Below are 17,368 nucleotides of genomic sequence, written 5' to 3' on the forward strand. Positions count from 1 at the left end.
TAGGACTAAGAGAGATGCTCTGAATGAGTCTATTGTGTTGTCTGAGCGCACTCCATTGGCTGCTCGGACGCAAGCCACATTGTTCATCCTTATGTCAGGCAGTTAAGCGCTGTTGACGTGCATGAGGATAGCGTCTACCGGGTGATCAGACCTGTACCATAATATTATGTGTAGATAACTCTTTGCTCTTGGAGGATTATGTGTCTCAACATGACAAGGGGTGGTGTTAAGTGTGAACTCAGCAGTGTTGACCGTGCTTTTATTGCCTTGTAAAATAAAATGGTCTTACTTTTTTTATCGTTGTTGAATAGGACGTGCTATTGAGACGTGTTGATCATTTAAGATGCTCTTTAATCTAGCCTGTTCAATGCCCTCAGTCCAAATTCCACAGTGACTGTGACTGGCAGTGGAGATTCCCCGAATTCTCGGCAGTAGATGCACGTGCACACTCTTTGCTCCAGGTGCAGAGCAGTGTTGGGTTTTACAACATGACATTATGTAATTAGCCACAGGTCACTCTCGCATTTACTGGAGCTGTGGAAAGTGCTCTGCGATGATGCTGTGAAATGCTACACGTCAGTGAATCTGCGAACTAACTGAACATAAATCAGCTTGATAGAACAATACTGGAAACATAACCCATCATTTAAATGTTGAGTCATATATCAGTGCAGTATGTATATGTATCTTTTCTCTCTTTATCTGCAGAGGCTTGAAAAACAGACGAGAAACATGGACTTAGCACAGTATAGTGATTTCTGTGAGAGTCGACAGCTCAGCTTTTGTAAGTATTCCCCCCACTGTATTTTATCTTTCTCTCAGCTCTTATCTTCCAGTTAAAACCCTAAAATGCACAAGTGTGTGCTCCCCACTGTTTACACATACTTTAGGTGATTAACACAACTGCCATGATAGTATAAATTATTATAATTATTATTTATAATAACAATATAAAATGTTATACACAGAAAGCAGATATTTAACAGGTAAAAAATCAACTAAATATAATATATTAAATCTAATAATTATAACATCATTATTATAATAGCAGCATTTAGTGTTTCCACACTTTGCCTTTACCACAGCTTCTATTCTTTTCAGGAGACTTTCAGATTTTAAAAGAAATCTGCAGGATTATTTTTTCACACCTCTAAAGTTCAGTCTTAGAAGTTTCAACTAAATATAATATCATATTTTTCACTATTTAGTATGTGGATATTTTTCCTGACATCCTTATTGCCCTTGGGTGCATTTTCCACTTCTCATGATCCAAGTAATCACAAACTCATTCGCTGATGTTGAGGTCTGGACTTGCACATCCTTTCAGACCCATAGTGTTGAGTTGTCTCACAGTGGAAGGATGAACAGAAACACCTGTGGATGTTTTCCAGATCTGAAGTAAGAGTGGAGCTTGATTTTCTCCTCTCTCTCAAAGATGAAAGCTTTAAGTGCTGTTTATGCTGATGTTGGCTTTGGTGGTCTATCAGCTATTGCAGAGTTAGAGGGCCCATTTTTTCTGTATCTTTTAACGATTTTTTTAACTCCAGTTTTGGAAACTTGTTTTTTTTTTCCTCATTTATTTTCTTTTGACGTTCCCCTTTCTACAAGTGTTTTATCTAGTATCTAATATCCTGAGTAATATCTCCGGGAAAATGAATAATTTGTACTTCATGGCTGTTTGACTGGAAACTAAATAAATCAAGGGTGGTCTCTGACTTTTGCACAGCACAGTATTTTGATATTTTTAGGTTGGGAGAAGGCGTCACATTTAAAAGTATGCATTTAAGAAACTTTGATGTTGAGCTAAATTGGCAGTTGCATATTGGTCAAGGAGGTCTAAATGGGCAGCTGTCCATCAGTAATGAAAATAACTACTCAGCATTACTTTAATAAATTTCCAGTACACTTTGATGCAGTTGCCCTCCTGTGTGTGGTGTTCATTGTGGGGCTGTGTGTTTGGAGCTCTGCGAGGTTTAAGAGCATGGCTGTGGGATGTGAACACACCACCTCTGGTTTGTGAAGGCCACATTCCAGCACTAATAACATGTTGACTGGCTTCAGGCTTTACCAATAACCAATCTCTCCACACTGGCGCTGGCCTGTGTAACCCCGCACTCCTCGCCTCAAAACCAGCGCGAAATATCTTAACACAAGCACCAGGTCCGGCCTACGTCTAGTTCCTAAATCTAGGTTCAAAACAAGCCAACTTACTGTCTGGATACTCAAAGGAAAAGTGTACCACATCCACTTCAAATAACACACACACACCTGCGTTACCTGCAATTTAGTGCGAGTTACTCTCTTATTGATCAGCAAATGTAGCTGGTAGAGATGGCGTCATCTCAGCTGAAAATGCTGTAGCAGATGTATGCTATGCAGAATGCTGTAGCAAGAATGAGCACAATACCACTACTAATTGTGTCTTGTCATATTTTTATCTCCTTGTGGGGCTAGTAGAGTAGTTTGGACATGATGGCCCCCTTTTAGTCTTAAGTGAAGCGCTTCAATTAAAAATAGCTAATTTTAAAGAAAGGGTGTGGGATCGTTATTGGTATCGGCCAGTGCTCAAGCTTTCAGTGTTGGTATCAGAAAAGAAAATGATGTTTTGTGCTATCTCTAGTAATTGGTTAACTTTAATGTAGATTTTGATTAATATGTATTTCTTTACACACAAGTAACATGCATCCATGTTGACATGCATAACAAGTTACTTAGTTCAACTTAGTTGGTGGATTTTAGCATCTAAATTTAGCTTTAGTTATAACAAAACAGCAAATACGAGATAAATTGAAATCTAAAACTAAACCAAACTAAATAATAATAATAAAATCAGTACATTCAAAACATGATCTTTTCATGAAAATAAGAAGATGTTGAGGTGAAGATGAAGGCAACCTGATTAAGATTTTTTCAGTTTGTAAGAGGAACCATCTAATAACACATGAAATCTGTACTTTAGCTATAGTCTCCAGCTTCTCTGTTCAAGGACTGAGATTAAACCTTCTTTAAAAACCATAATCGTTTGATTAGCATTATGATCTTATATTTATATTTTCACATTCAGTGATACATTGCTGATCTGATATTGAAATCATATTGCACTTGCTTTGAGCAATCACTGCAAACTCATCAGAGTGAATCCTCAGTAGAGAAGCCCTGTTGCACATCCACACCCAATGCTGAGAGCATGCGAACATCTCAAAGGTCTTGAAAGATTCTTTTTTTTGGCAGACTGATGTCTTTGTATCTTCTGATGTGACCCAAAAAACTACATCATGTTTAATCCTGTTTCTTCTCTAAATCTCTCATGAAGCCAAAAAGGCCTCCAAATTTCGAGAGTGGCTGGACTGCAGCAGCCTGGATGTGAAGCCCAATGCTATTGCAATGGAGATCCTGTCATATTTAGCCTATGAGACAGTTGCCCAGGTAAGATGCATGGTGACCACCTGTTTGTAATATTCCAACCAAAGAGAGAGTGAAGAATGTAATGGACCTGTCAAAGAGAGGCTGATGTACTAGGCCTTCCCTCCTAACGTCTTCACTGGCAAAATAAACTGGAGCATGAAATAACATCACTGTAGGCCACTCAAGTTTCCTAGAGAAACTAAAAATGACAAACTGTTTCGTTTATAGGAAGTGGTTCTGACATGCTCTAACTGGCATCTCCTTTTTCATTGTAATAAACACGGAAAGTCAACACGAAATGAGACCTTATAATGGCTCCTGAAAATAACCCAAGAGTCAGCTAAGGCCGATATATCATGTGGTGTTCTGATAGTGTTATATAAAGTTTCAGTTACTGGATAAAAATTGCAGTCATTTCTGGAACATCATTACTCATGATGGTATTGCTGTTATGTTTCAGATCGTTGACCTTGCCCTGTTGGTTAAACAAGATATGACCCCCAAAACAGGTGATCCTTTTGGTCATGCCATATCAGCCACTTTCTTCCAATACCACGGCTCCAGTGCTGAGGTAAGCCCTGCGCTGGTCTGATTCAGCCAATAATTGCTTGTGTTTGGAGAATGTTCTGTAAACTGCTCAAGTCAAGGCCATGAGCCCTGTGCACCCAGAGGACCCAAAGAAAATGAGAGAAACTAGTGTGTGCTTTCATAGTTTTGATGACATTACTACAATAATAATAATAATAATAATAATAATAATAATAACTAGAAAAGTGCATTTCCTAAAGGAAACGTGGAATGTTTGCGCCGCGGTTACTATGTCGGGCAAAGAAGTAATACTGTTTGAGTGGTGGGGAAAGCGAATGAGATTCAGTGAGAGGAACGAGGGATGAAAAAACGACAGAAGGAGGAGTGCGCGTCAGTATGGCTATGGATTAGAGCCTGGGGATGTGCCTTGAGTGAGTACATGCATTTCAGCAGCTGTCGGGTAAAGAAGTAATAGAGTTTGAGTGGTGGCAAAAATGAATGGGACTCAATGAAAGGAATGAGGGATGAAAAAACGACACAAAGAGGAGTGCGGGTCAGTATGGCGGTTGATTAGTTCTTGTGCTAGCTAAGTGCAATTCCACCTTAAAAGCAGTTCCATCTTAAAAAAATCATTGTGTGCTGACACTGCTGAGCATTAGGCTGGGAGCGGGTGAGACATTAGGCTCCGTGCGTGAGTTTGGATGGGTGTGTGAGTTAACGGCCCATTGTGACATCATGTCTGGCATGCTGCCAACAATCCGCTCAATGTAAGTCTATCGGAGAGATGAAAGATGGAATAAAACGACAAACAGATGAGTGTGGGTCAGAAAGACAGTGGATTCCTGCTCAGGGGCCTGCCCTGAGATAGTGTATCAAAAACGGTGTTGATCGGGCAAGCAGAAGTACCTTAGATTGGCATGCAAATGTTCACCCCATTCATTCTCTATGGGAAAAAATTCTGCAAAATTCCCTTGCCACACGGAATCCGTGCATCCGATCAAAAAGCTGTATACAAGCATGCATCACACAATCAGGCCGGACAATCTGGAGTTAGAACGGTGTCGATATCTCGAAAGCTGCGGGACTAGTTACGCGGCAAAGAAACGGCAGAAAAATAAGAATAATAAAAGACAAGAAGAATAATATAAATCGGATAACAATATAGTTGCATACTATGTATACCATAATAATAATCAGGGATGCTCATTCAATCTCATTCAAACTGTTCAGGCAAAATTAATCATTTATTCAAATTTGATTCCAAGTTTAGAAAACCACATTTCGCATGTGACCTGATGTCATGTAGGCTAATGGTATCGGGAAGTATAATATGTTTGGTGCAAACTGACGGCTCATTTGAAAGCAGTTTACTCCTGGACATTACATTACTTCTGTCTTTCTATAAACAGAACATGTCGTACGTTTGATGTGTGGATTTCTAGAGGCATAAAAAATATTCTGAGTTTAGACTATTTAATCACCTGTTTTAATCACTTTAGTAGGACTGAGACCAAAACGGTTGTAAAAAGAAGTCATACAACAAATGTCTGTCTCTCCTCTTTCTCACAAAAGCTTTCTCAAATGATGCTGGCAAAAATGTGAACCTTCTGTTACTGAACATCAGTTACACCTAGTACTTCATCAGTTATACACCAGAATAAGATGCACATAATCAGTATTCTGATTGGTGCAAACTGAACCCAGTCCATGATGATACAGAGAATGTGGGTTTTTTAACTTTTTTGAAACCTCTACTCAAACACAAGAGTTCCAAAAGAACTCTTTGTCTCGCTTTGATCGAGGGGAGCGCTTGTTTCTATCATAACTACTGCTGCAACTGCTGCTGCTACTACTATTACTACTTCTAATAATAATAATAATAATAATAATAATAATAACAATGAAATAATAATAATAGCAACCACAATAATTATAATGTATTAAATAACAACAATATTATTATTATTATTATTATTATTATGCGACAGAAAGAAGCATATCAGTGTTTTTATACAAAACGTAGCACAACACAGTTTAACACTTGACTTTTAGATCTCTCTTTTCTTCTGAAAAAGCACTGCACTGCTGCAGGTTAACTGCAGCTGGATAACACAGATATTCTATCTAGCGAGAGAGTCCCAAATAGTGCCCAGTGGTACCCACCATTACAGTGAAATAAATAGAACACAAAAAACAGGACAGATGAACAACTGATAGAAACATACTGCATCCATCCAAAGCAAAAAAGAAAAGCTTGGATCAGCTCAAATATCCCTAATAATAATAATAATAGTAATAGTAATAAATCATCATCATCACCATCATCATTAACAAACAAATAAAATTATTATTATTTTTTATTATTACATATAGAAAATTTATGCCTTGACAGAAGAGTGGTTCCCAACCTGGTCCTCAGAGACCCCAGATGGACCACGTTTTTGCTCTAGCGCAACTCCTAACACATAGGGATGAAGGAAAAATGTTGGCTGTCAGGGGGTCCCTGAAGACCGAGATGGGAACCACTGGTTTAGATGATGTTTTGGAAATTTGTAGTAAAGCGTATACAGGGATGCATCAGCAGACTTCATAGATTTGGAAAATGGTAACTCTATTCAAACCGAATAAGAGCTATCCCTACTACAAGGGCTTGACCTTCAGCCAAATAAGGCCGCCAAGTTTGTGCAAGGTGGTTTTGTACTGTGGGATTTCTTCCATGGAGGGGCTTTTCTGTCACTGTGACCACAAAACCTCATCTTTCTCTTGCATTCGGACTCCGCCAAGGCCACTCTGGTTCTGGAAGCACACTGAGTATTTTTCGCCCTGATTCCATTATTGTTGTTATTTTTCCCTACCTAAACCTAGCAGGCCCCCTGTGGAGAAAAGTCACAAAGTCACCCTGCACTGAATGACAGCTGGGGTTGTCTCAGGAGACATCCTGAAGCTACTATGTGTTACTTTGACTAATGTAAACAATGCGCAGCCTTCCTGTTTAATGCCCATGTTAAACTTTTAGTGTGCGAATGGTTTCTCCATAAGCCTAGGATCAAGAAAGACAGATGTTAGATAATACTGAATGCAGTGCTGAGGATTATTTTTAATATATATTTATAATTATAACAACGGGCTGTCAAACAATTAAAATATTTAAAATAAATGAATTACATTTGGCTTTTTTGCTCATATTGCACTCTAAAAAGATTTTCCAATTAAAAAGTAGTGCAGTGCATTTTGTTATGGCTATCACCAGAATGTGTTTATTACTTTCAGCATTTCTCTACCATTATTTTTATTATTTTATGATTTTTTGAAAATATGAAACATAAAAGTCACACAATTTCCATAGGGTAAATGCAGTTTCCAGTGACATCCGGTGAGAAAAACAGTGGCAGTGATTTTCTGAGTGGAAATAAGGACATCCTCTACAGAGAACACACTTCTGCACACTTTAATGCACAGTTACTGTTCATTTTGTTCATTTGCTGAATTTAACATATTGGGCAAAAATAAAACACCAAATGTAGTCTGTGCAAAAGTTATGGCACATTTTATATTTTAGAGTTTATTTTTTGCCAATATGTTAAACTCAGCAAATAAAAACAAAATACCACATATAAGTTTGTTCTCTGTAGGGGATAATCAACAAATCATGTCAGTTGACCAGGAGGCATTCAAACTTTTGCATACGACTGTATATATAAGACGAGGCTCTCAAGTGGACTGGAGAACTGTAGCTCTCACCTTTGCCATTGCTTTTGTTAGTTTGCTGCTCATTGATTTCTCCATAGGTCTCCCTTGAACACTGTCCTGCGAAGTCTGCTGAAATTATTGCATTAAAAGCCATTTAAACGCTACTTAACAACGTACAGTGTGCAACAGTGTAAACTGTTTCAACAACCTGAAACTATGGGTGATTTTAAAGGTCCAACTAAGGAAATGTGTTAACAACATATTAGAAATCACTGGCATTAATTTATCTTTTTAATGTAGTATCAACACATTAGCTTTGACACCCTCATCATAAATACATTATAGCCTATACACTGTATAACTGAAGTGCTGCTCTGCTGGTTTACCTGCAGGGTACGTCTACCAAAAGAGAAACAGAATCTCCAGACAACACCCCTCCCTCCACCCCCAGTGGCCCTCTGAGCTCAGGCCACCAGGGCAAGCTGCACTCAATGGCCCAGGGCAACGGTAGCCTCAGTCAGGACACCAGCAGCAAGAGCAAGCAGCGGAAGAGGAAGAAGGTGTGTGTCTTACAGGTTGTGCTTATATAAGCTAGTAAATAGATCATTTCACACATTTTCTCACGTTGTTTCATAGTCTTCACTGTAATTCTGAGTAAAGCATTCTTTCATTGTCAATATTTATCATACACTATCATTCTGTATAGTCTAGGAATGAAAAGACCTAAAAAAATGACAACAGGGGGAAAAGTCATTTGAACTTGCTCTGTGTTTGTCTGTCTGTGTGGCTGAAAAGTATTGATATGGAGGACACACAGATGACTGCCTGTAGAAATGCTTTGCTCAGCCTGTTGATTTTATTGACTCTTGTATTTCTGTGGGCTTATTAAAAAATTCCTCTCATTCTGTGTGGCATTTTCCAGTTACGATCTTAACTGTATCTAAATAGGGAATTCACAAGAAAATTGAATAAAACAACAACCCACTTCAAAGTCTATTGATCTAGGAAAAATCTGGAGCTTATTTTCTGGAGCAGGAATAGGCTGTGTTTACTCTGTCAGGCTGTAACAGCCAGTTAGATGTTGCTGATTACCCTCCTCTCTGAAACGTCAGCCTTTTGGCAGTGGAACAGGAAAACGGTTTTAAAAATGATTTTACAGGTGTAAATAACGCATATTGGATCCTTTCTGAAATTCAGTATGATATATAGTATTCTGCAAAAGTTCGAGACCACCCTTCCTTTATTTAATTTCCAGTTAAAACAGCCAAGAACAAGTTATTCATTTTTCAGGAGGCATTTCTGAAGAGATTAGATATAAGATAATCCACTTGCACAAGGAGACGGGAAAAGTCAAAGTAAGTGAAAAAACAGGAGTTTCCAAACTGCAGTTAAAAAAAAAAAAATAAGATGTAGCAAAAACGGGACTCCTAACAACCATGCAAGACCTGGCAGACCAAAACTGTCACCATCAGATAAAGGGTACTTGAAGCTTTCACCCGAGACTCCAGACCTCAATATCACTGAATGTGTCTGAGATTATTTGGATTGTGAGAATCAGAAAATGTAACCAACTTTTAAGACTGAACTTTGGAGATGTGGAAAACTAAAAGTTAAAAGCATATAATAGCATTTCTTATGGAGTCCCACAAGGTTCAGTTTTAGAGCCTTTGCTTTTCTCTTTGTACATGCTACCCCTAGGTGATGTCATTAGGAAACAAAATATAAATTTTCATAGCTATGCTGACGACACACAATTATACATTTCTATTCCTTCTGATGATCAAGACTCTGTAGACAGACTAACCAGCTTTGTGTCAGATAATTGTCAGTGGATGTCGCAAAATTGTCTACAGTTAAATCATGAAAAAATGGAAATACTGATTGTTGGTTCAAAAACTCTGAGAAAGCTGCTTTATGAGAATCTTGGTTCTTTAGCTTCAGATACCAAACCTGAAGTACGAAACCTGGGTGTGATCTTAGACTCTGAGCTCTGATTTACCCCACATGTAAACACGGTCACTAAAGTAGCTTTTTATCATTTAAGAAATATCGCTAAAGTTCGGCCTTTTCTATCTCAGAGCGACGCAGAGAAACTAGTTCATGCATTTGTTACAAGCAGACTTGACTACTGTAATGCTCTTCTTGCTGGACTTCCTAAGAAAACTACACATCCCTTACAACTTGTACAAAATGCGGCACCATGGATCCTAACAAAAACAAAAACAAAAGAGCTCATATCACTCCTGCTTTAAAAGAACTGCACTGGTCTTAGATCTGCAGATACTGACCTTCTGCAAACATCTTCAGTAAAATACAGAAAACATAGAGAGACTCTTTCAGTTATTCTGCTTCTAAACTGTGGAACTCAATTCCACCTTTTATTAGACAGTCAAGCTCAGTGCTCACTTTTAAGAAGCACCTAAAAACGTATCTTTTTATCTTAGCATTTCATTAAAACTCTACACCTTGTGGTATTTATCTTTTAACTTGATCTGTGTCATTTTCTTATGATTCTAAATTCATACTTATAATTTCTTGCATTACTGTTAAGCTTTATCACCTGTCTGTAAAGCACTTTGAGCTGCCACTGGCATGAAAAGTGCTATATAAATAAAAATAATTATTATTATTATAATTATTATTATTATTTGATTGGAAATTAAATGAAGGGTGGTCTCTGACTTTTGCACAGTACTGGTACAAGTTTTTGGGGACAGTTACTTATTCATTTGTGGGGGGGGGGCGTATCAGAGTCACTGGTAATGTGCACAAATGAATAAGTAACTGTAACCTTAAGTAACCTTTATTTATTTAAAGTTTACCAGTGCTACTTAGGAAGTTAATAAAAAGCTGGCAATATCCTATATATCTGATTTAATATATAGTTCAGTGGTCTTCTCTATACAGTCTTCAAGATCCCAACCTCTGCGTCTAGAGTGGAAACGCTGGCAGGGAATGTATATTACACTCTCTCACATGTCCTGCCATGTCAATTTTACCACAGCCGATTTATTGCAAGGATCAAAATAGGGAAGCTGTTTTTCCTTTTCTGTTTTTACCCTCGGAGAGATCTTGAGTCAAACTGTTCCTTTCCGCCTGCAGCCAAGTGCGCTTGGAGACACAGACCAATTATAGCCGATCACATACAGCGAATAGCAGTTGACTAACATTTACTGTCAAACCTCTGTATATTAGTTGAACTTCTGTACTGAAAGTACATAAAGCATGAAGTGACACATAGCATTTATATGCCTGTGGAGGTTAAGGCCTGGGCAGTGTGCATGCTTCTTGCCCAATCCTGATCCAGAGCGTCTTTCAGAAACGTATCGTGTGCGTATCGTGTCTGGACGGCCTCCTCTGGCTGTGTTTGTGCGTTAAACGGCCTGACTCCCACTGTGTTTTTGATTTAGTAATAATATCGGCTGTGTGTTTTTTCTCTCTCTCCGTTGCAGAGTGCAGCAGCCTGTGGCGCGGAGGCTCAGAGCAGTGCCATCCAGCCCGCCCACATCAGAGAGGCCATCAGGCGCTACAGCCACAAGATTGGCCCGCTCTCCCCCTTCTCAGTACGTAATAACAGAGCCGTAAAAGAGTTATATTTATAATCGCAGCGCAGTCCCATTTTAAAGTGGTCAAGCTCTGAAGTATTGGAATTGTTGAGCGCAATTTGTGGTCAGTGTAATTTTCCTCGTAAAAGTCGCATAATTCTACTGCAGAATTAAATAAGCGTAATTTCTATCCTTTTGGAAATACAAAGGATATTTAATTTTGTTTTGTTTGCTGGGAGTTCTGTTTACAGCTGAGAAATGCCTACTTATTTTCCTCACATACATATACGAGTTTGCAGCTCGGCTCTGCAGAGTTATAATTTTCCGTCATGTGCAGTAGTGTGGGTGTCGTAAGTGCTAGCTTGCGCATGAGAAATGGCTGCTGGAGTGTTGGGAGAGTTCTTACAGCCAATCTGGAGAGTGCGCTATTGTGGTCAGTGTGTAATTCGCAGGTAATGAGCAATTTACCAATGACTGAGGCTACTTGATCATTTCTAAGCCAGCAACCACGACAGACACAGGAAATATTAATGCAGAGAACTCCCATCAAAACCTTTTGGAGCAGTTTTGTTTCGCGCTTTTTACAGCAGGATTTTTTGTCGATGTGAGCCGTGATTTCTTATGATGTAATTGAATAGAATTTGGTAAACAGTTTTTTTTTTTTTCTTCAGCAATTCACTTGATGTTTGTTTTCCTTTTCAGTGCAATTGATTGAGTTAATTATCAGATTTCATTAGTATGTTTGGCCATTATAGAAGGACAATAAAACCCAGCAAAGCTTCTTCTTGTTGATTTGGCAACAGTAGCCTAAGTGTAGTAGGCTAAGTGTAGTAGCAATACATAACTAGACCACTCAAAAGATAAGCACATGCAATACAGTGAGCATATACATATACAGCACTGTGTGAAAGTCAGAGACCGCCCTTGATTTATTACATTTCCTCTCAAAAAGTACTTTTATTCACTTTCAGGAGATCATTTTGAGATCGGATATAAGATAATTCAAATGTCAACTCAAAGGAAAGTCAAAGAAAAACAAGTGAAAAAACTATTTTCCAAAGCTGGAGTTCAATAAATGATTAGATGTACCACAAACAACTGCACAAGACCTGGTAGACCACCAGAACTGTCACCATTAGATAAACAGTACTTAAAGCTCCACTCTTGCCTCAGATCTAAAAAAAAGATCTAAACTTTTCTGTCCATCCTTCCACTGTGGGAAGACAACTCAGTGTTGTGGGTCTGTCAAGAAGCCGTTACTGAAAAAAGAAAATAGGCAAGAAAGAATAAAACTTGCAAATCAAACAAAGAAGCTGCTCATGTTCTCGGAACATTGGACTGGTCACCCCATAGTCCAGACCTACTAAATGTGTTTGGAATTGCTTGGATTATGAGAAGCAGAAAATACAACCAACTTCTAAGACTGAACTTTTGGAGGTGTGGAAAAATAACCCTGATTTCTGAAAGCAGGTCCCTCAAAAGAAAGGAAGCTGTAATAAAGGCAAACTGTAGACAGAGTAAATACTAAAAATTAATATTGTTGAGGCTTTAGTGTAATTTTCTGTTTAATAAGTTTTTTCTGCTTTTCACCTGACACTCAAAAATGAACTTGTATTTATTGGCCGTTTTGATTTGAAATTACATAAATGAAGAATGATCTCTGACCTTTACACAGTACTGTGTATAATGCAAAGTAGGGGCCAGGCTCTGAACTCGGTGGCACAGTGCGACTTATTTCCAGTAAAGATGCTGGCTGTCTACTTCTACTGTGCTGCTCAACAGCAAGAGGCTGCGATAAAGAGGAAACCGCACTGTGGTTTCCGGTTGATTCCAGGGGTCTTTTTGCCTCATTCAGATTTTAGGCACTTTAGGTTCCAGCATTAGTCTCAGTCAGATGGAATATTGGTGACCATCTTAGCGTAAGAATGACCTTTTTAAGTATTAAAATTTAATAATCAGAAATGCTTAATTAAATATGCTCCACTGAATCTGTGCTCAGTGAGCCGTTTCAGCGATTGCTGAAGTACAAACATGGGGTTAGCATGTTTAATGAAGGAAACTATGAAGTATATTACAGCACCCTATATTCTTTAATATATAAAACAGGTGCTATATGGTTTTCCATCTTATGATGATGAGTGAAGGCTTCCAGATGTTCTTCTAGTGGCATTGCTCACAGTCCCTCACTAACAATGGCAGAAATAATTAAATGTAGGTGTGTGTGTGTGAGTGTGTGTGTATGTGTCATGGGGCTGAGTTGTCTTGTAACTGGTTTGGTTTTATTGCAACTGGAGCCAGTTTAAGACCATGATTAATTGTACCAATAAGTAATTTTCACTCTGGCCTTTTACCACATGCTTAGTGCTAAAAACATTAAAGATAGAATTAAGCTCTTGTTTAAGAGTCTGAGCTGTGGCTCAGTTGGCCTGCTGACATATGAGGCATATTCTCATTTAGCTCCATTTATTCACATATAATATCTGTCTATAGCTGATGAATATTAGGGCCAGCAGTTGAGCTGAGGCATTAAAAATGAATGTATATGCAGTTTGAAGTGAGGTATAAAAAAATCGCAAAATACTTCAGTGCAAGGAAAAAAACTTAAGTTACAAATCCTATTTTACTGTAGATCTGTGGCAGCATGTAATTGACCGTAGTCGTCCGCCCATATGACTGAATGTTCTTGGAGGCTTTATCTGCCTCATATTACTGCAGTCCAATCATTGAGATAATTAACTTTGACATTGAATTAAGGGCTAATGATCCAAGGAATTTCAAAGCTCATATGATTGTGTTCCAAAATATGCATGCACGGAGCCACCAGTTTACCCCGAGGCAAACCCCCAAATCAGCAGAAACGGCAGCAGGGTTCTTTCTCTGAGATTGGCTTTCATCACCCGTCTGCTTTCTTTTATGCTTGTTTATGATGCACCTATTGGTTTCTTAGTAACTCATTATGCTTCTGCCTGATAGAAGTTTACTTTTGAGATCTGTGGTTAAATATAACATTCAGTGTCCGTTCTTGATATCACAGCCGTTTTATTGTAATGTTTTTGATTAAAGTAGCAAGTTAGATTTACAGATTAATCTGGGTTTTTATATGAAAGTCTCGTGTAGAGCACACTCAGCACAGCGGCCAGCTCGAACTGTAGCAGCAGCAGAGATCCTGAGATTATTAAAGGAAATTTTAGAAGAGCTGAAAGCAAAACCATAGCATTTTACATGATTACAGCATCAGATAAATCTTAAAATGTGGCCAAGTCTCTGACACTGCTAAGAAATGTCCATCTTCAAGCTTGGTGGAGCCATTTAACCTTTGTTGGCGGTTATTTCGAAGTTGCCTTGGCTGCAGGATTTCGTACCTTACTTGTGGTTTGCCCCAGTCTCACTTTACAAAGTGCTTTGTGCCAAAGACAGCAGGCGTAGGAGTGATGAGTCTCCACTCTTGTTTATTGCCCCATCGTCTCCGTATCTCAGTGTGAGGACAGACGCCTCGTGCTGAGCTGCTGACATCTACAGAGCGGAGGCTTTCTATGGGCCTGTGCCCCTCTCAGTGCCTCACAAACACTCCACTAAACGCTCCATTGAAGCAGTTTTATGTCTCTGCATTCCAGTTCCATCCCTAGCACTGGCGCTAAACGCCGGTTCCTGTACTAGGTGTCTCTGAGGCCATTCAGATCCTTTCCCTAACAATTGCACATTTACAAGTGGAGACATTCTTCCCTATGGTTTTGAATACCTTGTTATTACACCATGAAATTGCCTGTTTGGACGTCAACTGAATGGCTAGGCTGGCAGAATCACACTGCGCATAATAAGTCAACTGGAAGGGGAAAGACATTCAGTAGTTGTCCAGCAGGGCAGTGTTTTATCGACAGTAAACGATATCCAAACCTCCTAGTGCCGGAACACGTCATTAAGTGCTGGAGTCGCTGAAGTAAAAGCTAATATTTATTGTGGAAATAAGTCAATCAGAATGTCAAGAGAACAGTAGTACCCAGCGCTGACCTTACAGGACCACTATTAAAAGGGGAATTCCACCCATTTTTCAAAATTAAATCGTTTAGATGTAAACAAAGTCATTTAGAGTGGTTTAATGTGAAGTGGTTGACTGTAGAGAAGCTTATGGACTTAGATTTCTTCACAGTGGAAGGGAAAAGGAACCAGAAGTTGCAATGTCTACAATGCAAATACAGCTATTTTATTTACTATCCAAAACCGCCAATGAACCTACACGCATCCGAGTCTTTAACTGTAAAGCTGATACTGGTAAAATAGTGGCAATTCTGAAAAATGTAAGGGTTTTTGGCGGCAGTTTTGCCTTTCAGTGGCCTGCAAGACAGAAGTGCATTTAAAAAAATACATTTTAAGCCAGAAGTTTTCACAAAATGATCATAAAAGACTGTTTCAGGTCTCAGGCATCAGTGAGACATGCAATGCTTAAGATGTCTGGTTCCTATCACATCGTCACTGTGAACAATTTTGAGTATGTTTCTCTAGAACAGCATGTTTTACTTCAAACAACTCTGAATGACTTTGTTTACATCCAAATTATTTTATCATAAAGATTTTTTTTTTAATCTTTGGAAATCCCCTTTAAAATTGTCCTTTTTTTAACTTTTGGCAGAAATCGCCATGGCAGCCAGCCTTTTCATATTTGTTGAAACATTGATATGAAAATTCTATGCCATTAAAATGATGTAGCCAAATGTTCGTTGCCAAAAAAGTCTTTTCTCTCAGCATGATTTCTGTCGAACTCCATCTGGAAGTATTTATTTCAGTGCCATGTAATCCATCTCAAGGCGCAGTAAACAGACTGGCTATTATTTTTGACTAAAGTCTCATCTTCAGGCGTCGTGCGCGGAGTGTGCTGCCTGTTCGGCCTGGCTGCAGCCATGGCCTGCGAGATGCTCCTGATTTACGGTGGGTTTTTCCGCATGCTGACCCCCAAATCCCACTTCACAGTGAGGTGGTGTACAGTATGGCCCATTAAGCCTGGGTTCTGGGGATGCACTTCCCCCGCTGGAGCCCAGCGGACCTGGCTGGCTTTTGCCTTCCCAAAAAACTGGGCTCCGCTGCACAGTAACAACGCTAATCCTTTGCCCAGAAATCTCGGAGGTGCTGCTTCACTGTAAATCACTGCGCTCTTACTGTACCTCACTGTCTTTAGGTCAGCCTCATAGAAGCTACGGCTCTAGGCTTTTGGCTGAGCTTTCACAATTCTAATAAGACAATTTACAGTGAAGGTATACATGCTGCTTCAACAAGAAATATACTGAAGGAATGTTGAAATATTACGTCTATATCTGTCTAATTTATGACAGCTTGCCTTTTATTTACTGTTTGCCGTTACACCCTGATTTGGGATGCGCTGGGCGCGGAGCTTTACATCTTTCCAGATCAGATGATTTGGAAGTGACCAGGGAGAAAATGCTGCTTTTCATTTAACAGCTCTTTGAAAACCACAGAGCGCTTTTACTGCCTGTTCTGTGGGTGTGAAAACCTTCTGCCTGTCATATTCTGGTACGCCAATACGACCCAGTAAATTGGCGAAGAGCGAGGTCAGAGACAATGATATGAGCAGGCAGAGGAGACGATCCAAATCCGCTGAACTCTGCCACACTTGAACCTCAGCCCTTCTTGTCCACATTTTCTGCGTTATTATTCTCCTCCGCGGCGGAAGACGTCTGAGGAGGGTCTGAAGTTGCGGCAGAGTGGCTATGGCTTCGCTCACGGGCAGATGTGGGGAAGTCCCTGGTCATAGCTCGTGTGTGGTGCAGCCTTGATCCAATTCAGCAGGCTCCAGGCAGGCAGCTAGCCGATGTCTCTCGCCCCCACCCCCCCCCTTCTTCCCCTCTCTTTCTCCCCCCCTTTTCTCTATATAACTCTCTTTTCTCTGTTTCTTTTTTTTTCTATCCATTTGTCTGTCTTTTCCCGTCTCGCTCTCTCTCCCTGTTTCTCTATTTCTCCTGCTCTCTTTCCTCTCTCTCTCATCTTTCGCTCTCTCTCTGTCATTCACTCTCTTCTCTCTTTCCTTCTTTCTCTCACTTCTCTCATTTCTCTCACTTTCTCTTGCTCTCTTCTCTCTCTCATCTTTTGCTCTCTCTCTCTGTTGTTCTCTCTCTCTCTCTCTGTTACTCTCTTATCTGTTGCTCTGTCATTCTCTCTCTTCCTTAATGCCTTTCTTTGTGTCTCTCTGC

General features: G+C 39.5%; 1 protein-coding gene across 4 annotated transcripts in view; it reads left to right on the plus strand.

Moving 5' to 3' along the window:
- supt3h (SPT3 homolog, SAGA and STAGA complex component) overlaps nt 1–17,368 on the plus strand; it is a 110,503-nt gene that overhangs the window by 79,487 nt on the left and 13,648 nt on the right. For 3 of the 4 annotated variants that reach the window (XM_036593343.1, XM_036593345.1, XM_036593346.1), the window contains 5 exons: nt 709–784; nt 3,314–3,426; nt 3,866–3,976; nt 8,016–8,183; nt 11,076–11,186. In XM_036593343.1, coding sequence (XP_036449236.1) covers nt 709–784; nt 3,314–3,426; nt 3,866–3,976; nt 8,016–8,183; nt 11,076–11,186 — 579 coding nt within the window. The remainder of the gene's footprint in view (nt 1–708; nt 785–3,313; nt 3,427–3,865; nt 3,977–8,015; nt 8,184–11,075; nt 11,187–17,368) is intronic. The other variant, XM_036593347.1, reaches the window with a different exon arrangement.

Source organism: Colossoma macropomum, unplaced genomic scaffold (genome assembly GCF_904425465.1).
Source record: "Colossoma macropomum unplaced genomic scaffold, Colossoma_macropomum, whole genome shotgun sequence".
In the NCBI taxonomy this organism is placed as follows: domain Eukaryota; kingdom Metazoa; phylum Chordata; class Actinopteri; order Characiformes; family Serrasalmidae; genus Colossoma; species Colossoma macropomum.